Source organism: Zootoca vivipara, chromosome 12 (assembly GCF_965207765.1).
Source record: "Zootoca vivipara chromosome 12, rZooViv2.hap1.1, whole genome shotgun sequence".
Taxonomy (NCBI): domain Eukaryota; kingdom Metazoa; phylum Chordata; class Lepidosauria; order Squamata; family Lacertidae; genus Zootoca; species Zootoca vivipara.
The window spans coordinates 42,399,850-42,426,016 of NC_142595.1; the positions used below are offsets into that span (position 1 = coordinate 42,399,850).

The 26,167-nt window shown below is 47.1% G+C and overlaps 1 protein-coding gene across 2 annotated transcripts; it reads left to right on the forward strand.

Annotated features, from left to right (window-relative positions):
• The first annotated feature begins 1,362 nt into the window (after positions 1-1,362).
• On the forward strand, positions 1,363-24,945 carry KHNYN (KH and NYN domain containing). 2 transcript variants are annotated; one of them, XM_088655348.1, is made up of 8 exons: positions 1,363-1,496; positions 11,151-11,447; positions 14,363-16,191; positions 18,315-18,445; positions 18,773-18,869; positions 20,722-20,829; positions 22,167-22,268; positions 23,306-24,945. In XM_088655348.1, exons 2-8 carry the CDS (start codon positions 11,229-11,231, stop codon positions 23,628-23,630), a joined length of 2,811 nt encoding a protein of 936 aa, XP_088511474.1. In that variant the 5' UTR covers positions 1,363-1,496; positions 11,151-11,228; the 3' UTR covers positions 23,631-24,945. The 2 variants fall into 2 exon arrangements, with proteins under 2 accessions (XP_088511474.1, XP_034991978.1); XM_035136087.3 differs by lacking the exon at positions 1,363-1,496 and adding an exon at positions 7,643-7,852.
• Positions 24,946-26,167: the final 1,222 nt, after the last annotated feature.

Consider the following 26,167-nt stretch of genomic DNA (forward strand, 5'->3'; position numbering starts at 1 on the left):
TTCTCACAGTGGCAGACCAGATTCCTGTGGGCAGCTCAAAAGCCGGACCTGAGCACACCAGCTCTTGTGATTCCCTGCAATGGGCATTCAGAGGCATCCTGTCTCCAACAGTGCCCATTTGGGCTGGGCAATATCTGGCTTTCAACATGGTGATATATCACCAGCTAAGCATCACGATGTAGGGACCCAGGTGGCGCTGTGGTTAAACCACTGGACCTAGGGCTTGCTGATCAGAAGGTTGGCGGTTCGAATCCCTGTGACGGTGTGAGCTCCCGTTGCTTGGTCCCAGCTCCTGCCAACCTAGCAGTTCGAAAGCATGTCAAAATGCAAGTAGATAAATAGGAACCGCTACAGCGGGAAGGTAAACGGCGTTTCCATGTGCTGCTCTGGTTTGCCAGAAGCAACTTTGTCATGGGGGCCACATGACCTGGAAGCTATACGCTGGCTCCCTCGGCCAATAATGCGAGATGAGTGCGCAACCCCAGAGTCAGTCACGACTGGACCTGATAGTCAGGGGTCCCTTTACCTTTAAGCATCATGATACACTGATATATCACAGTGTCTGAAATAAGGATGGAGCTATATAGAGGCATTGGCTGGCTTCGCGGTTTTCCCCACACTGTGATTTTTGCATAGCGCGCACACCCTCACAGACATCGTGATTCACGATACATTGCCAAGCGGAAAAACTATGAAACCAATATGACAATATGGATTTCAAACCGGTCTGGGGCTAAATACAGCCGTACCTTGGTTGCTGAACGCCTTGGAACTCATACGTTTTGGCTCCTGAACAATCAAAAACTGGAAGTGAGTGTTCCGGTTTTCAAACGATTTTCGGAAACTGAATGTCTGACGCAGCTTCCGATTGGCTGCAGGAGCTTTCTGCAGCCAACCAGAAGCCATGCTTTGGTTTCCGAACATTTTGGAAGTCAAATGGACTTCTGGAATGGATTCTGTTGATTTTCAAGGTACAACTTTATTGATATATCACCCAGCCTTGCCCTCCATTAATTTGTCTAGCCCTCTTCTAATCACTCATTGATGCCCAATGCTATCCCTTGCCAAGCAAATTCTATAGCCGAACTATCCACTGTGTGGAGAGGTAGTTCATTTTGTCTTGCCTTGAATTTCTAACATCTTGCTTCACTGAATGTTCTCAAGTTCTAGTTTCGTGAGAGGCTGGAAAGCTTCTCTCTATCCACTCCCCCCACACCATGCATAATTGCGCCGTACGAAAAGTTAAGGTACGTAGCTGTGTTGGCACGTGAAGCGAAAACAATTTCAAAACCTCTCTTGCATGAAATTGGTCACTAGGTGGCACTAGAGTTTCGGACTTGGCTGGAGCAAGGTCGGGTGGGTGGGCAATGAGTTATGAAGGGGAATTTCCCACAGAAAAGGAACAGCGTCAACTGTCAACCCCACATCTGGTTCTGTTTGCCGCATTGTCAGTGCGCAGAAGAGAGGGGATCCAAGAGAGACCTCAGCTGTCGCTGGTAAGAACGCTGGGGCGGAAAGATGAGGACCCAGAAATCTGGGGTGATGGCGAAAAGGGTGGGGTGGGGTGGGATTTTTGCTGCTCAGAAGATTGGCTGTGTTTATGGCTGCCATATAGGGCAAGTCTGAATTTGGTTCAAGGCTTTCCCCAAACCTTAGCTTTGGGGCCTGTTTCCAGTGCCCCTGGAGTGAGAGGAAGCGAGGGAGCTTCTGTGCATGTGCAAAGCACATTTGCGGGGGGGGGGGCAAAATAAGGGAAGATAAGGTTATCAGTGCCTCCAAAGTCGGAGGCAGTGATGTTCTGAATACCATTTGCTGGAAGCCACAGTGGTGGAGAGTAGTGCTCTTGCCCTGGGGTCCTGCTTGTGGGTTTTGCACGGACCTCTGTTTGGCCTCAGGATGCTGGAACAGATGGGCCACTGGCCTGATCTAGCAGGCTCTCCTTACATTTCGTTCCCCGGTGACAAATCCCAGAATAGTAGCCTTGTAGGGTTGTGGGTGGTGGTGTGGTCTAAACCACTGAGCTTCTTGGGCTTGCGGATCAGAACGTCAGCAGTTTGAATCCACGCAGCGGAGTGAGCTCCCGTTGCTCTGTCCCAGCTCCTGCCGACCTAGCAGTTTGAAAGCACACCTGTGCAAGTAGATAAATAGGTACTGCTGTGGCAGGAAAGTAAACGGCGTTTCTGTGCACTCGGGCACTTGTCACGGTGTCCCGTTGCACCAGAACCGGTTTAGTCATGCTGGCCACATGATGTGGAAGGCTGTCTGTGGACAAACAGCGGCTCTCTCGGCACATCCCATAGTCACCTTTGATCATGGCTGTAGCCAAGGGGGTAGGGAGGGGCAGGTGTCCCCCCCAATCAATATAAATAAAAATACATAGCAAACTGAGGTTCTGTCCCCCCCACAAAAGGCCTGCCCCCTTTAACAAAAGGCCTGCCCCCTCCCCCCAAAATCCTGGCTACAGCCATGCCTTTGACTGGACTTAACTGTCCAGGGGTCCTTTTACTTTTTGCCTAGTAGTCTTGTCTCTTGTTATAAGCAAAAATCTGCCCTTATTCCCTTATGGGGTACACAAGAGCCTTATTGGGTTCTCCATCGGTCAGAGAATATATAACAGAGGCCAACCAGAGAAGTTTGAGGAGCAAAGCCTTTATTTTTGCTGTTGCAACAGGGTCCTTCCTCTCATGCAGGAGGACAAGGAAGGAACCCCAAACAAAGGTGTCCTGCCCTTAAATAGAAATTTGAAATTGGTTTCAGCCCCCCCCCCCCGAAGCATTACCCATACCAGAAGGGATGTAGCCCAAGACAGGCCTCCCTAGATTCATCATAGGTACATCATGAAAGGGGAGGTCTGGTGGCAGTAATCTGAGCATCCTGGACCCTGCCCCCTGCCCCCAAAACCTAATCAACAAAAAAAGGAGATATTTACATTTCCCTGTTTCCCAGCCAAGTTAATCACACCCTTTTGTCTGGCACTCAGGTATCAGGATGCCAAGGATTATCACTTTAATTCCTGAGACAATGAGAAGGTTCCCCCCCCTTCTTCCTTGCAGAGGAACACCTGGTCAGAGAGTCAAAATGGTGACAGTCAGGCCTGCCTTCCTGTGCTGCTTCAGACATGTGCCTGTACATTCTTGTACATGTTTATGAACAATTATATATATATATATATATATATATATATATATATATATATATATATATATGTATATATAACCTTAAAATTATTTCAACACTGTCACAGTGCAGACAAAAAGAAGGAACCTCAGGCCAATTGCATTTCCCCAGGGCTTCTCTATCCAGCCCTCAGGACTCTCCCCAGGACACGGCCCCCCTTCCCCGTTGGTTCTGCTTGAAACCCTCCTTGACTGTTGTTGCCAGGAGAGGAGTCGTCCTTGAACTCAGATAAGGCTGCTTGGTTGCCTGGATGGAAGAGAGGGGTGTGTGACTGTGAGTTAGAAACAAAGGAAAAGTTCACATTTGTAGTCCCCCCCCCCTCAGACTCCACACACTGCTGGCACCAGGCCCCTGGGAAGTTGCCTGGGAAAGACTGCATCCCGTGTGTTGATAAAGGTTCCCAGCTTTCTGCTTTAGAGATTATCAGCTTTGTTGTGAGAAAAGCCTTTGTGGGGTAGATGCCAATGTTGTGAGAGGCTGCAAGTGTAGATTGAGGAAGCCTGATTCGGTGTTTTTCGGCCTCAATTCAAGCAAGGCTTTTTCCTTCCCACTCCAGGTGTAAAATTAGCATATAGGGGGACCCTGTTAACATGCATTCTTGCCCCGTTGTGGGTGGTCATTGCACTTGTCCAGTAGCAACCAGAAACATTTCCCCTCCCTGCAGCCAGGCATCTCTTCCCCATCTCTGCTTGCCTGCCTATATCTGCTATGCCAACTGAACAGTATAGGGCAGGGGTCAGCAAACTTTTTCAGCAGGGGGCCAGTCCACTGTCCCTCAGACCTTGGGGGGGCGGACAATATTGTGAAAAAAAATAAATGAATGAATTCCTATGCCCCACAAATAACCCAGAGATGCATTTTAAATAAAAGGACACATTCTACTCATGTAAAAACACACTGATTCCCAGACCGTCCGTGGGCTGGATTTAGAAGGTGATTGGGCTGCATCCAGCCCCGAGCCTTAGTTTGCCTACTAGGGTGATGACTTTTTTACAACCACATTTCCCTGTATCATAATTTGATGAGCTTTCATTAAAGATTAGATAAACTCTTACTTTCAAAGAGATTTGATTAAAAAAACCTCTCACACAAAATGATTTAATTTTTTTTATTTATCAGTTTCTTGACCATTTTTGAAGTCACTGTAAGCAGATATAAAATTGAACCCAAGCTTTAGAGTAGTGTTTCCCAACCAGTGTGCCTCCAGATGTTTTGGGACTACAACTCCCATCATTCCTGACCACTGGTCTTGCTAGCTAGGGATGATGGGAGTTGTAGTCCCAAAACATCTGGAGGCACATTGGTTGGGAAACACTGCTTTAGAGTCACATATATACAACATTATATAGGGTCATCAAACACAGAAGGAAGCTTTTTTTTAGCTGCAGTAACAGTATAAAGGTAAAGGTAAAGGCGCCCCTGACCATCAGGTCCAGTTGTGTCCGACTCTGGGGTTGCGGCGCTCATCTCGCTCTATAGGCCAAGGGAGCCAGCGTTTGTCCGCAGACAGCTTCCGGGTCATGTGGCCAGCATGACAAAGCTGCTTCTGGCGAACCAGAGCAGCGCACGGAAACGCCGTTTACCTTCCCGCCGGAGCGGTCCCTATTTATCTACTTGCATTTTGATGTGCTTTCGAACTGCTAGGTGGGCAGGAGCTGGGACCAAACAACAGGAGCTCACCCTGTTGCAGGGATTCGAACCGCCGACCTTCTGATCAGCAAGCCCTAGACTATGTGGTTTAACCCACAGCGCCACCTGGGTCCACTAGAGGACGATGTTTTGCTACCTCTCCTGTAGGTTCTTTTTCCAGCATGTCCGACAGGGTCTGCTGGCTGAGTTTTGAGGTCCCAAAAAGGGGCTTTTACCTTGCGCAGGTGTGACATTTGTATACCCTATGTTGCTAAGAACACTCCCCATTGTGGAATGTGGTGTTGTGTCCAAATTTGATACGAAATATATATAGAATTGTTAATACAATTTTATGAAATGGTAAAACGACATACCAAAAAAACGGTTTGTGCGTAACCTTTTTAAATCTTTCAATGGAATATACCTCATTTTAGTCATTAATAGGCAAAAGTTCATCCATTTGTGCTACAGGAAATAATTTTTGAGAAAAATATATATGAAAAAGTCATCACCCTATTGCCTACTCATGGTATAGGGCTTAATTTTAAGCAATAATAGCTATGTTCCAGCTCCACTGCCAGAGGAATTATGGCTCTGAATACCAGTTACTGGGAATCTCAAGTGGGGAGGACGTTGTTGTGCCCAAGTCCTGCTTCTGGTCTTCTCATGGGCATCTGACGTGAGAGCAGGATGCTGTGCCAGGTGGGTCTTTGGTCTGATCCAGCATGGCTCTTGTTTTTCTCAGATGAAGCCCAGAAATAAACCAGTGCCTAAGGCTGTGAGGATACCATAGATTTTAAGCACATTCTCCCCACTGAAAAGAAGCCTGGGAACTGTAGTTCGCCTACAATGGAGCTATAATTCCCAGCACCCTTAACAAACTACTTTCCCCAGCATTCTTGCGGAAGGGAGGAAAACATGCTTTGGATGCATGTTGAGTTTTCGCGGTAAAACTGAGGCTGTTTGGGTGCTGCGCCAGGGGCAACAGTAAGGGACCCTTGGAATATGCTTGTGGGCTACTGCTCTCCGTAAGTAGCCAAAAGTGGGGAAACATGAATGTGCAGTACATGGACATACTTTTAAAACCGTAGCAAGCTCCAAGCTTTAATGTGTCAGAGTTTCCTTTCACTGACTTAAAAAAAGAAAAGGAAAAGACTGAGAGAATGGTTATGACGAGAGAAAGAAAGGAAGGGGGAAAAAAACCCCAAGCAAGCTAAGTGTAACTGCTGGAGCCACACCTACCTCTTGGCCAGAGGATTTTGCAACCTGGAACTTCCCCAGTGAGCTCTGGGTCTGTAGGGCAAAGGCATGTATCTGCGGAGGTGAGGGTGCACATGGGTGGAAGCCAGGAGTGAGAAGAAAACAGTCCATGGCTTACTCCTTCCAACAGTCTCCAAAAGCAGGGCATCCCTTCCATGTTCCTTTTATCGGTCCCGCTATTAACAATGTCTGGGTGCAAGAGACATTCCTTCTGTAGCCAAAACAGCGCCACCCACGTACAAGGGGCAGGTATTGGCACGGAACCTTAAAGTTACAGAAGAACAAAAAACTTAAACCTGCCTAGAGTACAGGCACTGCTGTTTTTCTAGAAAAAGAGGTGCCGGAACTCACCACAAATGCCTCCTTTGTTCTTTTATAATGGCAACGGTGTCCACCTGAGAGGTGCTGGAACTGCTCAGTTCCAGTCAGTTCCAGCTGAAAAAAAATCCCTGAATACAAGTCGAAGGGAGGAAAAAAACTCCAACATTGCCCAATGAGGACTGACTAACGGGGTGCCCAAACTTTTTCCAAAGAGTCGCCCAGAATGAGAAACCCAGCCAGATGGGCGGGGTATGAATAAATTATTATTATTATTATTATTATGGCTTTTTAATATCTTTTTGGCAGGGGGTGTCAATGGAGAGGGGGAGGGGGGCTGTGAAATGAGTGATTCCTACAATTTCCATAATTCCTTCCACACTTCCCTGCCTTAGTTCTCACCTTGCCCATCTTTGGTCATCCTGTTCTTGCTTGCTTAAAAAAAAGGGGGGCGGGGAGGGAATTAAAGACTTTTGATAGTAATGGCAATCTCTTGTCTGACACCTGCCTTCAAATCACCATCATTGCGGGGATGGATATCTCACTGAGTATCCTGTACTACTTGACAACTAAATTTGCATGTGTCAAATGTGTATGTGAACTCTGGTTATGTAAGAAGTGCTAATGGACTCTTAACCATTTAGAACCTTAGAATTTTAGATTCGGGAGGGAACCACAAGGCTCATCTAGTTCTAGCCCAACTCCCTGCAATGCAGGAATCTTTTGCCCAAAGTGGGGCTGGGAGGGACCCAAGAATCTCATGCTGTAGCTTCAAAGTTATCCCAGTAGAATTTAAAGCCCCGAACAGTTTGGGACCAGGTTATATGAACAGAGGCTTTTTTGCAGTCCTTCGAAACATAGGTAGGGGGTTGCCTGAGTTGATAGACCATTGGTCCATTTTAGCTCATGCCTGCCAACACTGACTGGCAGGGGCTCTTTGGCCTTTCAGACAGGCTATTTCCCCCAGCCCTACCTGGAGGTGTCAGGGATTGAAGCCGAGGTCTCTTGCGTGCAAAGGTCGTGCGCCACCACTGAGCCACGACCCCTTTCAGCAACGGTCCTTTCTCCCCCAATAATTTATGGTTGCGCAGAACTCTTCCCATGCTCAGAGGCCGCCGGCAATTCCCTCTCCTAGGGAAGAGAGGAGGCGGAAGAGCCCCCGCCCCCCACGTCCCTGAATTTCGCAAGTAACGCGCTTCGCACCGCAAGGGAGGAAGTTTAAAAACTTGTACAGGAAGCTTTTTGCAAAGTGAAAGCCCTCCTTCCTCCCTTGACCGAGGACGCGCCGCCCAGCAGGGAAACTCCGCGGCTGCTCAAGCGTTTCCGCATCGCTCCAAAATGGAAGCTGAAACTCGGGTCGAGAAGCGATGAGAAACAAAACCAAAACCTAGACGAGGCGAGAGATGGGATTGGCTGGATCCTCACCCTCGGCCCGGCGTTGCTGGGACTCCCTCGCCGACTCCAGCGGGTAGGAGACGGAGGAGAGCTGCCGAGTGTCGGGGAGGCGGGTGGGGAGGGGGTCAGGGGGATGATGGGTGTCCCGGGACCGACGGGGTCTCCTTGGAAAAAGGAGAAGCGGGGGGAAGGCAGGATCCTTCTCCCTGTCACGAGTGGGAAGGATCAGGCGCGGAATCGTCCCTCTGCCCCAGAATGATTACATTGTGTAAAAGGACGTGTAGCTATGAATTTTTTTATAAAGGGGTGTATGTGTTTTGTAAGGGGCGCATTAAAGAGGAACTTTTTTTACGCTTAGGGCGCAAGAGGCGCTTGGTCAACGGTGCGCAAATTTTTAGGCAGGGAGTGAATCGATTGTAAACAGTTGAGCGCTGTCAAAGGCAGGAGAGGGTTTTCCAGGAGCAAAGCTCGTTCCGTTGTTTGCAAGGCCCTTTCTGCATGAAAAGGCATGTCATGGGGGGTGTGAGCTTTTGTTTGCGTACATCCGACTGTTTCCTGCCTCGGTGTTTTGCCTCAAAGCTTCTTTGCGCTTCAGACCAGCGGTGTTGTTTTGCCCGACGGATGAGCCGCAGGATTTCACTTCGCTTTTAAGGCTTTGCTGTCCGTTTAAATATTCAAGCTCTTCCCTTTCCGCTGAAGGATAGATTTCGTGTTTATTTTTATTTTTTACAAATAAATAAATAAATGGAGATCTATGTTTTCCCCCCAGGGAGAATAAATTGTGGCTTTACGGTAATGTGCCACAAGGCTCTCAAAGTTTGCCTACAACAGGCTAACTAGCCTTTTGCTCTGGTAGTAGACTTTGATCCTTCTGATACTGGTTGCATTTATGTCCTGTGGCCATTCAGATGTTGTTGCAATCAGCTGCCCCCATCCCTGGCCATGGGTTATACTTGTTGGGGTGGTTGGGAGGTAGAGTTGAGCAACATTGGAGGGCCACAGGTTTTCCAATCTCCTTGACTTAGATGTTGTTCCGTCTTTTAGCAATGTTTCCTTATTCTGAGTCACTCTATTTTTCCATTTAGCTGACTCAGCGATTCTCCCTGGTTTTAGACAGGTGTGTCCAGCCCCACCTGGAGAAGCTGGGGATTTAAACTGGGACCTTCTGCAAACAAAGCAAATACTCTTCCACTGAGCTATAGCCCTTCAGCGTTAATTTGCAAGCACAACAGTTTCCTACAACCCCTGTCCCTCTTATGTTTCCCCTGCTCCGCATTAAGAAAACTTTATTTATTTGCTCCCTTTTTGGCTCTCATGACTCTCTGTTTTATCCCCACAACAACCCTGTGAGGCAAGCTAAGCTAGGAGTGACTGGCCCAAGATCACCTAGTTAGTTTCGTGGCTGAGTGCAGATTCGAACCCGGAGCTCCCTGTCCAAAACTCTATACCACACTGGCTCTAGGGATGCGGGTGGCACTGTGGTCTAAACCATTGAGCCTCTTGGGCTTGCCGATCACAAGGTCAGCAGTTCGAATCCCCGCGATAGGGTGAACTCCCATTGCTATGTCCCAGCTCCTGCTGCTCGAAAGCATACCAGTGCAAGTAGATAAGTAGGTACTGCTGTGGTGGGAAGGTAAATGGTGTTTCCATGAGCTCTGGTTTCCGTCATGGTGTTCCATTGCACCAGAAGCGGTTTAGTCAGGCTGGCCACATGGCCCGGAAAGCTGTCTGGACAAACGCAAGCTCCCTCGGCCTGAAAGCGAGATGAGTGTTGCAACCCCAGAGTCGCCTCTGACTGGACTTAACCATCCAGGAGTCCTTTAACTTTAACTTTACCTTTACCATACTGGCTCTACCAATAACAATTTTCTAATCAATTCCGTCCAATCCCTGGCTTCTTTCTAATGTAATTATCTGGCCTGCCCTCACTACAGCCCTGCAGGGTCAATCATTAATTAGTGTTCCCCGTTTTACACAACGCAGAAATGTGAGAGCAGGTTTATGACTTATTAAGAAATTAGGTACATTACTGCCAGTACATTCCCCACCCCCACCCCGATCTTCTTTGTATAGCTATATGTAACAGGACTAGAAACTTAATTTTAAAAGAGAAAAACCCGAAAATTCGGGAAAGAGGCCCAGAATCTATCTGTGGGACAAAGTCTCCCAATACTGTATTGACTGTTAGTTAACTTACTAATTGACTATTAGTTAACACACCCTGCATTATTGAACTGGCTTAGGGCTTGTAGTTCATTCCTTCCTTTTCCAACGTACTGGGAGCCAATATAGATCTTTCAACCAAAGACACCACTGGCCCAGGCTGCTTTCCCTATATTTTTCCAGCTTTCACTTTCAAATAAATAGTTTTTGGCCCTCTGGATTGCAGAGAAGTAAGTAAAGAGGTATGTATAAGCTGAGACCTCCCAGTTACTCCCACCTGCCAATGTTGGGCCCATAAGTCCAAAGGCACTGGATTGTTTGACAAAGCCCTAGGCACCTATTTTTATTTTTTTATAAATGTAAAGTTGATTTTATGCATGCATTTGCTATTGATTTAAAATCTAGGTGCCCAAGAGCAAATTGGGTCTCTCTCTTTTTGTGTGTGTGTTATACAGTACTTAATACTATATGCTAATTTTGACTATGTTTATCTTTTGGTCACAATATTTCTGGCTGTGAACCTCTTGGTTTTGCTTGTACAATATGCAAAGCAGCCCTTGTACATGTTGCTTCCCCTTACACTCTTCTCCATGTTTTAAAATAAAACCAAGCACCAGACCTCGCTATCTCATAGCCCAGGGCCATGTCAGCTCCACGCTAGAAACGTATTAAAGGACTCTAGCAAAAATGCATGCTTTAGGTAGGTCAGAGGATTTGGCAAGTCATGCACTGCCTAATTCCTCTTGCACTGCATTTTTAAACACTCCTAATTTTTGTGTGATTTTTTTTTTACATTTTTTTATGTCGTTAATATTTTTTCATAATTCATTCTGAATTTGCTAAACTTGGAATGGCGTGGAAATGTTATTCTGCAGCTTCTTGGGCTTTTGTGGGCCTGGCCTGGCTCCTTCTTAACTAGGACCTCGATTGCTTTATAAAAAGAAAATCAAGAAGAATGGAAAATAAAGGTCTTTAGGAGGCAAAGCATTGCTTTGCAAGCAGTTCCACATTCTGAATTGGACTTTCTGTGTTCTGCTGAATTGTGGCTTGCATTTTAGCTCCTGCGAATCTTGCGCCGATGTGCTCCTCCTCGCCTGCTCTCTTCCTTTACCTGCAGGAATTGCATCTTCCCCCTTGCTGCATTTCAAATTCAGGTTTCGTCCAGAAACCTCCCCCCCCCCCATTCAACCTGTGTTTTCATTCCGCAGTTCGTTATCCACGTAACGGCCTGCCTCATCGCCGGAACGGAGACGTGGCCCCGCGGCCGGTGGTTGTGATCTCCCGCCATGATGAGCAGTGGCAGGACCCTGGATGAATTTGCCGTCTCCGAGGAAGTGCGGGAGTTGGTGACCCAGCAGCGCCCCAGGATCGAGCAGCTCTTTGGGGTGGAGCTGAATGTTCTGGGGGTCCTGGGGTCGGCACAGAGCCCCAGCGAGGACCTCCAGGGAGAGAGGAAGATCTGGCTGCAGCTGCAGGGATGCAGAGAGAATTTGCAGAGGGCAAAGGTGCGAGAGGGCAGGAGTGGGAGGGAGGGAGGGAGGCGGTAAGGGCTTCTGTGGGTCTCCATCTACTAGCCTTTGGAATCCAGGACAGAGATGCCACCCACTTAGAATCATAGAGTTGGAAGAGACCACGAGGGCCATCCAGTCCAACCCCCTGCCAAGCAGGAAACACCATCAAAGCATTCTTGACATATGCCTGTCAAGCGTCTGCTTAAAGACCTCCAAAGAAGGAGACTCCACCACACTCCTTGGCAGCATATTCCACTGCCGAACAGCTCTTACTGTCAGGAAGTTCTTCCTAATGTTTAGGTGGAATCTTCTTTCTTGTAGTTTGAATCCATTGCTCTGTGTCCACTTCTCTGGAGCAGCAGAAAACAACCTTTCTCCCTCCTCTATATGACATTTTTTATATTTTTATATTTGAACATGGCTATCATATCACCCCATAACCTTTTCTTCTCCAGGCTAAACATACCCAGCTTCCTAAGCTGTTCCTCATAAGGCATTGTTTCCAGGCCTTTGACCATTTTGGTTGCCCTCCTCTGGACACGTTCCAGCTTGTCAGTATCCTTCTTGAACTGTGGTGCCCAGAACTTCTTTGCGGCTGTTAAAATAAGCACCCAGCACATCTGGAATATACGAGCATAGGAAGCAGCCTTATGTTGAGTCAGCCCGTTGGTCCATCTAACTGCTCTCCAGGTTTTGGGGCAGCCCTATGTGGAGATGCTGAGGATTGAATCTGGGACCATCCGTATGCAAACGAGATGCCCTCCCACTGAGCCACAGCCCTTCCCAAAGCACATTGCCATATATCACCATTAGGGTGATGACTTTTTTTACAACTTCATTTCCCTGTATCATAATTTGATGAGCTTTCATTAAAGATTAGATAAAATCTTACTTTCAAAGAGATTTGATAAAAGAAATCAGGCACAAAATGATTAAAAAAAATTATTTATCAGTTTTTTGACCATTTTAGAAGTCACTGTAAGCAGATATAAAATTGAACCCAAGCTTTAGAGTCACATATATACAACATTATATAGGGTCATCAAACACACAAGGAAGCTTGTTTTAGCTGCAGTAACAGTATAGATGCCGCTAGAGGACGATGTTTTGCTACCTCTCCTGTAGGTTCTTTTTCCAGCATGCCCGGCAGGGTCTGCTGGCTGAGTTTTGAGGTCCCAAAAAGGGGCTTTTACCTTGCACAGGTGTGACATTTGTATACCCTATGTTGCTAAGAACAATCCCCATTGTGGAATGTGGTGTGGTGTCCAAATTTGATACGAAATATACATAGAATTGTTAATACAATTTTATGAAATGGTAAAACGGCAAAAAAAATTAATACAAAAAAATTAAAAATACAAAAAAATACAAAAAAAATTAAAACGGTTTGTGCGTAACCTTTTTAAATATTTCAATGGAATATACCTCATTAATAGGCAAAAGTTCATCCATTTGTGCTACAGGAAATAATTTTTGAGGGGAAAAAATGAAAAGTCATCACCCTAATGGCTAAATATCACCATATGAAGTAGCCTTTTACTGCCTTTTACTGCCTTAGACCAAGTAATGTATTTTCTGGCTGGCAGGGGCTTTCCAAGGTCTCACATGGGGGTCTTCCTCTGCTGCCTGCCTTCCAAGATCCTTTAATTGGAGATTGTGGGGAACAGGTCTGGGACCTTCTACATGCAAAAGCAAATGTTCTGGTGTTGATCTACGGCCCCTTTTGAAGAGCATAAAGTAAGCATTATACCCCCGCATGGGAATGCCACCATGGCAAAACTCCCCTGTAAAGGTCATATCTCCCAGCAGCATTGCATTCTGATGTACACAGGCCTTCAGCTGGTAATGAATAGAATAGAATAGAATAGAATAGAATAGAATAGAATAGAATAATTTATTGGCCAAGTATCAACCATACTTGGAATTTTGCTTCGACTACATTGCAATGTAAAGAAAAATGTACCTCATACAAACACTATTCCCTCACAATAGAGTGGTACCTCAGTTTAAGTACACAATTGGTTCCGGAAGTCTGTACTTAACCTGAAGCGTACTTAACCTGAAGTGAACTTTCCCATTGAAAGTAATGGAAACTGGATTAATCCATTCCAGACGGTCCACAGAGTACTTAAACTGAAGCGTACTTAACCTGAAGTGAACTTTCCCATTGAAAGTAATGGAAAGTGGATTAATCCGTTCCAGGTGGTCCACAGAGTACTTAAACTGAAGCGTACTTAACCTGAAGCGAACTTTCCCATTGAAAGTAATGGAAAGTGGATTAATCCGTTCCAGACGGGTCCACGGAGTACTTAACCTGAAGCGTACTTAACCGAAGTATGTGTGTAATTGGTTCTGGAAGTCTGTACTTAACCTGAAGCGTACTTAACCTGAAGTGAACTTTCCCATGGAAAGTAAAGGAAAGTGGATTAATCCGTTCCAGATGGGTCCACAGAGTACTTAAACTGAAAGTACTCAAACCGAAGCGTACTTAAACCGAGGTATGACTGTACAACAGCACAGCGGAAAAACCCCATACCACCAACTGGCTTCCCTTTCGCCCACAACTACAGATTCAACAATTTGATGGCACAAGGAAAAAAGCTATTCCTGTGCCTAGACGTTTTGTATATATATGACAGGATGTAGAGCAGGCATCCCCAAACTGCAGCCCTCCAGATGTTTTGGACTACAATTCCCATCATCCCTGACCACTGGTCCTGTTAGCTAGGGATCATGGGACTTGTAGGCCAAAACATCTGGAGGGCCACAGTTTGGGGATGCCTGATGTAGAGAATCTCACTATGTCATAAAGCCACCTTGCATGGTATGTGTTCCCAAAGGTGGCGGGGTGGCGGGGTTTCTCATCATGGGGATACCAACTGCAATATCGCATATGGTCTATTTTCCAGGAATACATCAAAGGTCTCTGTGCGCCGGAGCTGAGTGAAGAGGTTTACTACCCCAAAGACATGCAGTGCATATTTCTGGGAGCCCAGGGGTTGTTCCTAGACTGCCTCACCCAAGGGACATCTGCCAACCTTACTTTCCTTCGCCCTGGCACTCTGCTAGTCTCGGGATTGGCTGAATCCTTCGTCATGGCGCAGAGCCGGATCCAGGAGTTTGTGGGAAAGCACCAGAAGAACCTCAGGCTGCCCGATGAACAGGAGACCCAAGTCAAGCGGGCCTTCCTGGAGCTGGTGGAAACCTACAATGACAAACACGCTATGGACCTTTTGATCCTTCCCACCTCGGTCAAGGAGGAGTTGCTCAGTTTGGTGAAGGAGATTCAGGAAGAAGATGGGGAGCACAGGCGAAGCAACGGATGTTGGGCACCAAGCCTCGGGCAAGACCATTTGGTGGGCTGGGAAACTAACATGGGTGGCGGCGGCAGGCCTCAGTCTCCGAGTAAAAATACCTTTGGCTTGCCCATGGGGCTCAGTAGAGTCCGAGAACAGAGTAGAACTGGAGACTCTACCATTGATTTGCCTGCAGGCTTTGCTAGGCCTGAAGCATCTCCTCACAAGTCCCCACAAGAAGCTACACAACCGCAGTACTCTGTCAGGCCTCGAGATGTTAGGACTGACTTGCCTGTCGCGGTTGGTAGGCCTCAAGACCAAACTCTACCTCAGGTGTCAAGGGTTGACTTCCCCAGAGGCTTTGGTGAGACTGAATTCCCCAGTAGGCCTCAGCCCAACCTGTCTTGCTTGAATGGCCCTCAGGGTTGGCCTGAGGTGACAACCCCCACGAGGCCAGCACTTCCCAAGAGTTCCCCTAAACCTATTCCAAATGCACAGGCTCGGTTTCTTCCTGGTTACGGAGGCCAAGCTGACTCTTTGCAGGATCATCACGAGGGGAAGGATGTTCTTTGTGCAAGGGACTCGAGCCCTGCCAGCTTGCCTGAGGAAACTAGTGAAGAGGAGCCATCGTCAGATGTCCTGTTGTCATCGTGGACGGAGAAGGAGTTCAAAATGAGGCTGAACTTCTTTAAAACCATGGGCTATGAGGAACGGGTGGTCAAGAAGATACTCTTGGAGGGTGGGGTACGTGAGGCACCTTCAACTATTCTGGACAGGGTCCAGATGGCAGAGGCGTCCCAGAAAGAAGGGGTCGTCCTCCCTCAGACGGAGCCTGGGGGAAGAGAGCACTCTCTTTCCCCACCAGAAAAGGACCAGGATGAAAACGAGTATCTCCGGGAACTCATCAAAGCAGCTGCAGCCAACTGTGGCCACTCGCCAAGCGAGATCCCCACACAGATACAGACAGGAGCCCCATTGGCAGGTCTGCTGAGGCGGCTCAATGAGAAGGGGGAACACCAAGAGGAGGCTGAGGGTGTGATGGGGGCCTCAGCAGCAAAGCTAGAACATGGAGGATACCTTGGTGCTCGGAGGGCGGCCATCTTGAATCACAGGGAATCTTCGCCTCAGAGGCCTCAGGAGAGAGGGGGGAACAGTGGGTCCCCTTTCCACGAGGGCGTCAGTTTGTCGCCAGTCAACCCAGAAGTTGCTGCTTTCTCTCCTTCCCCCAGTGGTCACCTGTTCTCGACGTCTGATTCTGAGGGGAGCCAGTTGGCAGAAAACACCAGCTTAGGGCTCCCCTACCAAGGCTCTGTTCCTACAGTAACCGGAGCCCAGCGCTTTGAGGAGGCCCTCCAGACCGAGTTCAAGCTCAAGTTGGCCAACACGCCAGGGAAGAAGAACCTACGGATGATCATCATTGATGGCAGCAATGTGGCCATGATGTAAGTGGTGTGTTTGTAGGGAGCCTGGAATGGGCTCTTCCTATTGGTGTGGCCAATACATGAGGTTGTTATTAACCAGAGGTAGCTATCTTGTGGACATTTTTTCAAATGTTATTGGGTTCCAGTACCTAGCTGTCCAAGTCAGCCTGGCAAATGGTCAATAATGATGTGAGTTCTTGTCTAGCAGCTTCTAGAGGGCATGCTGGGTTGTGCAGCTCAATCATTTCTATGTTGCTCCTCCCTTTTCTTTAAGCGCATAAACAAACCAAGGAGGGATATAGCTTAGTGTTATGTATGAACCTGGTAGGGTGGTTTGTTTCCCTTTAACAAGGCTTAAACAATGGTTTGTATTGGCCTATGGATTGTGGTTTGTTGGGGGAAACATACCAGGGTCCTAGGTTCAGACAGAACGTTAACTCAGAGGAGGAGAACCTGTAGCCCTCCAGATGTTGCTGGACAGATGTTCCCCATAATCCCTGGCCATTGACCATGGTGGTTGAGGTTGAGAAGAGTTGGAATCCAACAACATCTGGAGGGTGCAGAATCTCTATCTCTGGTTTAATCCAAGGAGATTGGTTTACCATAATGTGTGACCTCAACCAATAAGAAAACGAATAAGGTGAATTTGTTGGGGTGTCTTTTAACCCTCATCTGCACATAACTGCTTTAAACAGTTTCTCACAAAGAATCCTGGGGACTATAGTTTGATAAGGACGTATAGAGTTGTTAGGAGGCCTTTGTTGCCCTCATAGAGGTATAATCTCCAGCGTGGCTGTGGCCGTGGTATACCATCCTGAAGGCCCCAACAGCCCCTGATGGTTGCTGTGCATAGCTGCCAAGTTTTCCCTTTTCTCGCGAGGAAGCCTATTCAGCATAAGGGAAAATCTCTTTAAAAAAGGGATAACTTGGCAGCTATGTTGCTGTGGCTTTCCAGAGGTTAAGACTCCAGCTCCCATCATCTCTAACTATTGGTCTTGCTGGCTGGGGCTGATGTGAGCTGGGAGGCCCAATGGCATCGGGAGAACAGGTTCGCTATCTTGGACATATATATACAGTTATAGTAAAAAATGTACCTTCTAGGAATTCTGCCTTGGCTGGCCAAGGACAGACTCATCTACATTTGTAGCTCACCAGTTCTTTAAAAGAGGGGTTCCCAAACTTGTCCATGGACCACCTGTGACCTGTGAGCTTCATTCAGGTGGTCTGCAGCAGGTCTGCGGGTTTGTGTTTAAAGATGGGAGATGGCACATCCATCATATTAAATATTCTTATTGACTATTTTAATTCTACCGGTAATTTTAAATGATGATATTATATATATATATATATATATATATATATATATATATATATATATATATACACACACACACACACACACACACACACACACTATATATATATATATATATATATATATATATATATATATATATACACACACATTACACATACATACACGTTACAATTTGAATTCCATAGAAATCAAATCATAATGCAATAACATGCAATAGATTAGAAATAAAAGAAGCAATAAAATATAGAATTGAAAATCATTCCTCATCTAACAAAGCACACTGCGATTGCTACAGCAGGCAGGAAAATCATTGAGGGGTTCTCCAAGATTTCCAGCAATTTTCAGGTGATCTGTGTGGGAAAAAACTTTTGGAAGGCACTATTCTAAGACACGCAGTGGTGCTAACCCCAGGGTTATCCACACTTCCTCTTCTCCCACTGCTTTCCCCTGAGAAAACAGCTCTTTAGCATTCATTCGGAGCAAACAGCACCTTGGGTTTGCCCTGGATTGCCATTTGTTCTGATCTATCGCGAAAGAGCGGTTTTTCCCTCTGAAAGGAGCGGGGCAAGGGGAAAACTGCTTGGATCCGCGCCTAGAAGGGTGGGTGAAGGGGAAAACAGCTTGGACCCATGCTTTTTACGCATGGCCCAAGCAGAAGTGTGGACGACTGCTCCCTTGATCTCTTCCAACGAAGTATTTCCTGCTGTGCTTCTTGCTTCCCTTGCTTTAGTCACTGGGATAGCCAGTGGATTCACCTAAGCGATTCTTCTTACAGTCGAGTTGACATGGTTCCTGCCATTTTGAGTGCCATCTTCTGTCCTCGTAGGCACGGTCTGAACCAGTTCTTCTCATGTCGGGGCATCGCTCTGGCTGTACAGTATTTCTGGGACCGTGGGCACCGGGAGGTGACCGTCTTAGTACCTGCACATCGGATGGAAGAAGACTCGAATGTGAGAGGTGAGAGATGGGCTGGCTCCCACCTATTGGGTGAGAACTCAGCCAGGTGGGACTGGGAGAAAACCCACTGAAGTCGATGGACCCAATGGTCTGACTCAGTTTAAGGCAACCTCCTGTGTTCCTCATGAAAGGCCACCTGCCTACTGAGGAGTAAGTCTTAACTGGAATCAAGGACACTTACTTCCAAGCAAACATGGGTGAGATCAGGCTGCAACTGCCGTAGCCCCAATAAGAAATGAGGAGTCATTGAATGTGATGTTGGCGTCTCAGCTCCAATGCAGGTATCATTCCTCTTTGGTTTTTTCTCTCCCTTTTCCCCAACCACAGAGCAGCACTTTTTGATTGAGTTACAGAACCTGAGCATCCTCTCTGTCACGCCGTCACGCAAAATAGATGGGAAGGGCATCGTGCCGTACGACGACAGGTCAGTGAAGCTCTCTGAACTTACCATAAAGGCAATACAGCCTTTCTCTGTATCAGACATGGCACAGGTTCGCCTGTCGGCACCGAGTGGCTTTTCCCTGTGTGAGCAATCTCCCTGATCTCTCCCTGCCGTTGGTCTATCTGCTGTGAGATCATGGAATGTTCAGCTAATATTTTAAATATTGGTGGGGAAGGAGTGGAATTAGTACAGCTCTGCAGGAGAAACGAAAGGCCTGTTTCGTCTGAGAGTTTAGCCAAAGGTTGGACAGAATTGAGGGCCCACTTTCGTTTTTGGCTGGAACACCAAGGTCCACCCAAAAAAATCAAAGGAATGATGTTGGGGTGGAGCCAGAGGCAAAGTGGTGCCTCGGGGGTGTGTGTGGAGCCAATTATGCATGTATAATGTGTGTGTGTGTGTGTGTGTGTGTGTGTGTGTATGCATGTATAAATTCAGATCTTCACCTGCGTTACTACAGAACAAGAATTCCAACTGGCCGATTTGGGTGGGGAAGAGAACCCTTAACTCGGCCCTCCAGATGTTTTGGGACTACAACTCCCATCATGCCTGACCACTGGTCCTGTTAGCTAGGGATGATGGGAGTTGTAGTCCTAAAAATATCTGGAGGGCTGAGTTTGCCTATGCCTGCCTTAACTGTTGTTAAAACAACTGGGTGTCGGAAACCTTCACAGATCTCCTGCAAACCATCGGATCTACTTCCTGCCCAGACCTGTTTTAGTCAATCAAAACATTTCGGTGTGCTTGTTTAGTCAGTGCAAGGGTTTGATCTCTTCAATCAATAAAACATTGCTGTTTTGGTTTTTCGCTTTCTTGAAGGCGAGCGGTGGTGGTTTTTTTTGTGTGTGGCGGAAACTGATGAAAATATCCTCTCTCTTTCTGGTCTTTTTTTTTTTTTTTGCTTCAACTTGTACCTTCCCTGGGATTTCCCCCCAGGTTGGGCTTTCCAGATGTCAAGTCACCGGATATCGCTATGCTTTGATGAGGTCACAAATATGAGGGTTTGGGACAGAAGCAGGAAATGACACTGCCAGCAGATGGGCCCAGGGTGGGGGTGGCAGGCATGATTTTTGAGTCATGGTGTAACTGACAAGATATGAAAGGGTGGTTATCACAGAAAGGAACTGAAGCATGTTGTGGCTGCCAAGACACAAGAGTGAAATTCTGAAGTGATGTCAGTCACACCACAGAGAGTGATATTCTGGAACCAAATTCTCAAATGTATTCCATTTCCTTGGTGTATTTTTATCCTTCTCCCTCCGTTATAGCCTCGCAACAATCCCGTGAGGTTAAGTCAGGCTGAGAAAGTGGGCTAGGGATGGGGGAAGCTGTGACCCTTCCAGCGTACCGCTGCACTCAAACTCCTATCATCCTCAGCAGCATGGCCAAATGGCCAGGGATGATGGGAGTTGTAGTCCGGTAACATTAGGAGGGATTTGAACTCTGGTTTCCCCGGTTGAAATCCAACACACTAGCTACTGTGCCATCCTGGCCTGGAGTGGAGGAGGATGTTATCGCAGTGGGTTTTCATAGGGTTCCAGTTTTTGTGTAAACTTGCAGCTTTATCAGTAAGGAAGTCAGTAATGGCAGACAAGCTTCCTTGAAAGATAGCATTGTTCTCTTTTTGTTACACACACCACACGCACACATTTTGGGTGAACCTTCGGTTTAAGAGACAGCCGTGATGTCTTACAGGCTTTGCCAGTGACAGCATTAAGCCCAGCCTCCGTCCGTCCCAGAACCCTTTGCAACGTGGCTGTGGTTCTGTGGCAAACCACTAATTTTTTTTTAAAATATTCTATTTGACAGGCCTTTCCTTCCCTTTCTATGCCTGCAGGTTCATGCTTAAACTAGCGGAACAGACCAACGGCGTCATCGTCACCAACGACCAGTTCCGGGATCTTGCGAAAGAATCGAAGAAATGGATCAGAATCATTAAAGAAAGGTGCCTTCTTCTTTTTCCTTTTGACCCTCTCGATTGTTCTGGGCTTTCACCCTCACTTCAGCAGGGATGGGGAGAGTGGGGAAAGGATCGGGATATCACCCACCTTCTCTGGAGAGCTTTGGTCGCTATTTGATGTGTGGCTTGGGAACTGGGTAGATCGGGGAAGTTGAAGAATTGTACTCTGGCTTCTGGGCTTAAGCAGAAGGGCTGCAGCTTAGTTTGGAGAGACTCACTCCCTGGCATGTCCAGAAAGAGCTTTGGGGGGGAAAACAACAACCACCTGCCTGTTGTTGTGTATTTAGGGCACAGAAGTGACCTGTTGTGTGGCAATGTCCCTCCTTCCCCGTGAAATAAGACACAAGACACCAATGAAAAGATTTTAAGTGGGCGAAAAGGCCACAACTTTATTGGTTACGGATGTTGAGCGGTATTGGCTTAGGCATTGGAACCTAACCAACTATATCTGACTGCAACCCGTGTGTTGCAGTCTGGGAGAAATTAACCACCAGAAAGGAGCCCAGGGATATACATCTACCAGAACTCCTCCTTTGGCCACCGTTGGGGCGTGTCTTACGGCCCTGACCTCCGCAAGCTCAGGACAAAGCTCCGCCCCCGGAAACCTTTAACAGAATACTTCTCCAATTTCTGGGCAGATGATGACGTAATCTGGACCCCTTCTTTTTTAATGCAAATTTCCAATGCCCGCCTCCGGGCTGTTTAAAAGAGGGGAAGCCCTGCCCCCCCCGTCCGACCTTATTGGTCGGCCCGGGTCTGACGGAGGCGGGAACTCCCAATCGCGAGGGGGCTGAGCTCTCAACCCCCATCGCGAGAGTACAGTCGGGTCCTGCCCACACCACCACCTCCGTGGGGATGCAGAAGTGGTTTTTAATAAATGATAAAAACAACACCGAGGTAGATGAACCAGTGGCCTAAGCTGTACACACCACACATTTAAAGCACATGACCAAAGAATCCTGGGAACTGTAGTTTATCTCCTCACACAGCTACTGTTCCCAAAAACACGCTATTCCCAACGCTCTCTGGCCTCCCAGAGCTACAGTTCCCGGGGTTCCCTAGGAAAAAGTGGGATGATGGTTCAAACACTGGGAATTATAGCTCAGCACATGTAAACTACAGTTCCCATGATTCTTTTGTGGGAGGGAGCCATGACTATTAAAGTGGTGTGTAATAATGTTTTAAATGTGTCGTGTAGATGTGGCCTGAATGTGTGCCACCAGTTCTTTCTCTACAGAACAGGAAGTGCCCGTCAAACCAGTTTGAATTAGAGCCCCCTTGCCTTTATCCTTCTTGACTCTCATTCTTTGTGTACCATCCAGCCTTTTGCAGTACATCTTCGTGGGGAATATTTTCATGGTTCCTGATGACCCCTTGGGACGAGACGGGCCCACCATAGCAGAATTCCTGAAGAAAACCCCCAGGTATCCACCCACACGTGGAACAAGTGATCTAGCTGAGTGGAGCCGGGAAAGGCATTCAACATGTTAAAAAGTCTCTGTGGGCTGGAGCAAGCAGCCGCCCCTAGGAAAACACCCTTTGTTTGTGTCCCCCACTTTCCAACCACAAAACAGAAGTAACAGTATTTATATTTCGGTACATGGTGAAACTGCACCATCTTGTGGCCAGAGGAAGAGATGTATGTGGGTTGGAGCTAAAACAAACCTGAGTGAAAATTATATGGCCGCATATCCTTCCAAGTTCAGGTTGGCTTGCAAAAGGGTTCAAACGGCAGTTGGTATTTTATAAGAGTAGCACTGAGATTTAAGATACGAAAGGGAAGAAATGGGGGCAGTGGAAGGTAAATATGGAAGCAGTGGAAGGTAAACAGGTTGATGCTGTGGGCCTTGCTTTCTCGCCTCTCTGTCTGAGGCAGTTATGAGAAATGGTCACTTATGGAGGCAGTTCTGGGAGGAGAGGAGCTAAACAGCAGTTGGGTCTCAGAAAAGCCAAGGCAGCGGGCCTTGCTTTTTTCTTTTAACCTTGCCCTCTAAGGCAGCCTTGAAGAATGGCCAATGATGGAGGCAGCTCTCGGAGGGGGTGGTCAAAATGGCGGGTGGGACCCTGTGGCAGAGAACACCTCATTGTCTTGCCCTGGTGCCTTCTGCAACATGGGTTTCTCCTCTCAAGACTTGAACCTTTTACAGTGGTACCTCTAGTTGCAGGCACAATCTGTTCCAGGGTGCTGTTCGCATCCTGAAAAGTCCGCAACTAGAGCGGCGCTTCTGCACAAGTGCGGAGCGCAATAGAGCGCTTCTGCGCATGCGCAAAGCGCGCAGAACGCTTCTGTACATGCGGCAAAATCTGGAAGTATACAATTCCGGGTTTGCTGCGTTGGTAAGCCGAAAAGACACAACATGAACCTAACACAACGCAAGGTATGACTGTAGTTAAAAGGGTTGTCTCCACCATCTAAACCCTTCCTTCCTGAAACCTGCTTTATGTCCCTTCACCATCGCAGGACCAAGGCCCCAAACTGCCACTCCTTCGCTGGCCGGTCTGTGCCTGCGTCTGTCCCCGCGGGCCGAGCCTCGCAGACGGAGGTCCTTCAGCTTCGAGATAGGAAGCCACCTGGAGGATTGCTTGCGGATCGAAGGAAGGGCCATAAACAGAGCTCGCCGGAGAAGGAGCAGCTCCGGCCCAAGGACGAGACGGAGCGGCTGAGGGGAGACCTCCTGGAGATCTTTGTGGGCCAAGACAAGAGGGTTGATTTTGTGCTCATGCGGGAGCCCTGCTGCCATGACCTCAACAAGCTTTCGGAGGCGATACTCAGCCTCAATTTCTGAGCCAGAAAACTTTTGTTGTCTCCCAAGGGGGCTGTGCGTTTATCCATGCAGCTGCGTCCAGAATGGGCTCGCCCTTGCTGGTATGACTGGTTTTTAGTGCCAGCTGTCTGTCCCTGAGGGATACAGAAGAACCTTTTGCTACCTAACACTGTGTGGTAGATCATTTCCCCTCAGAACTCTCTTAGTACGAAAATCGCAGAGCCGTTGATGGTTCTCCTCATTAGCCAGTAGCAATAATTATCAGTTCAAAAAGCACCTAACATTAAGGTAACTCAGGGTTTAAGATAACTGCGTGTCGGGTGGTAGTTGTGCTTACTGGATATTGTTGGACTCATCCCTGACCATTAGTTGTGCTGGTTGGGGCTGATGGGAATTGGGAGTCCAACAAAATTGGGAAGGCACCATGTCAGCAAGCCCATATGGCCAGCCGAAGCTACACAGAGCAATATGCCCCTGCCCTTCAACCTTCATGGTTGGGCAAGTCTTCACTGTGAATTTAAACTGATTTAACTGTCATGGCCTCCTCACACTACCACAGAATTGTGGGAAATGTTCCATGAGGTAGATTCCTGACAGGATTCTGAAGCCTCCACACACTATTACATCACCCAGGGGTGTGTGGGATTAAAAAATATATATAACATGGCAGTTGTATTAATTCCAGACCAATTTAAGAGAAGTTTTCAGATGTCTTAGGGTTAGTCCAAGGACAGTTCCTAGGAAGGCCCGTGTACACCTTCCAAGTTACGGAAGAAATCATAATACGAGAGGCAAGGGAACATATTCATAAACTGGAACTGTTTTAGATTATGTCTTGGGGTGAATGAAATGCCTTTATACAATTTAAAGAATCTGTCCCATAAATTGTTGAGCACACTTCCTAAATTTTAAGACAGCATATATGTGTGTGTGTGTGTGTGTGTGTGTGTGTGTGTATATATATATATATATATATATACATATATATATATACATATATATACACACACACACACATACACATATATATACACCCACACACCCACACCTGAGATTTTAATTTCTTAAATTTAAACCCAACATGTAGATTATAGTGTGCTCTTTCAGTTTGGGATAAAAAATTCTTATTTTCAAGTATATATATATATATTTCCTTTAACAAAATGAAAAGAAAATTCTTCTCCGTTACTTAGAAAATGGCAAAATATCCAAATCCCAATCAAGGAAAAGAAGAAATTTTGTTTGGTTTTCCTGGGATGTAAAAAAAAACAAAGAAAACTGGACTGTTTTTAAAAGCTAAAAAATAAAATAAAATAAACCTGTTTTCTTGACCAAGCTATATGTTTGTTGGTCATGGAATGACAGAATTTGAACTTTTACAGGAAAATTAATAAAATATAGACACCTAGGAGCCCTCATACCAGGCAATGCTCAGGAATTCTAAGAAAAACCCAAAAGCCTGTGGTTAAGATCAGGGCAGTTTTGAAAGCTTCAGCCTACCATCTTCATTCAAAATGACGTCCAATTTTATCCACACATAGCTGACAGCCTGCTCCTTGATTTCAGGAACAAACATGCACAACGTGGTTATGTTATCTTAAGGGGAGGTGCCCAAACGCTTCCTTCCACTCTCTTGCTCTGGCGTAAATATATTTATCCTGCAGTGGCAATCCTTGGGTCAGATGCAGACAGCGTTCTTCCTTCCTTTGCTTCCTGTTCATCCTGGGATCATTGCCTAAGAGAATGCCAGCCACCGGGACAGTTCTTCCGCGGTACATTGTCCACTATTAGGGACAGCATGCAAAAAGCGTGAAGGGGGAGCACCCTGGAATTCCTCAGTGCAACACAAGCAAGGGCACCATCGATATGCTCTCCACCCACAACTTTGAGGGCAGGGGCCATAACTGCATGCTGCAGGAGGCCCTCGTTTCAATCCCCAACAACATCTCCAGGGTCAGGAGAAACCATGAAGAGCCGCGGCCAACCAGAATTGAGAGTACTGAAGTAGATGGACCAATGGTCTGGCTCGGTATAGGACAGCTGCCTGCTTCCCTCCTCTGAACAGGGAGGCTCCGAAGGACGCTGTCTCCAAACAGCAGCGTGCTCAGAAGCTGCTGCCCCAAGACCTTCCTCACCCCAGTGTAGGAAGGTGGAGGAGTCAGGGATGTTGCAGGCCACGCTGCCTTACTCAGCCCTGTGCCTGCCTAGTTATGTGGCTCTTCCCTGTTCAGGTGGAATGCCTAACTAAGGCTGGAGAGGCAACCAGATACCCAGCATTCTGTAGCTTTCCAGTAGGAGTCTCTGTAACCCAGGGGGGGTCAACAGGAACAGCCACATATCCACAATTCTGGGCGGCATCAATAGGAGTATAGCATCTAGATCAAGGGAAGTAATAGTACCACTGTATTCTGCTCTGGTCAGACCTCACCTGGGGTAGTGAATCCAGTTCTGGACACCACAGTTCAAGAAGGATACTGACAAGCTGGAACATATCCAGAGGAGGGCAACCAAAATGGTCAAAGGCCTGGAAACGATGCCTTATGAGGAACGGCTTAGGG

What these genes read in the sequence shown, in the direction of transcription:
- KHNYN (XM_088655348.1), top strand. Translation starts at nt 11,229, where the DNA reads ATGATGAGCAGTGGCAGGACCCTGGATGAATTTGCCGTCTCCGAGGAA. An exon ending in AGAAGACTCGAATGTGAGAG is followed by an intron (nt 18,446 to 18,772) that starts GTGAGAGATGGG and finishes CCCCAACCACAG; the next exon opens with AGCAGCACTTTTTGATTGAG. An exon ending in ATCGTGCCGTACGACGACAG is followed by an intron (nt 18,870 to 20,721) that starts GTCAGTGAAGCT and finishes CTATGCCTGCAG; the next exon opens with GTTCATGCTTAAACTAGCGG.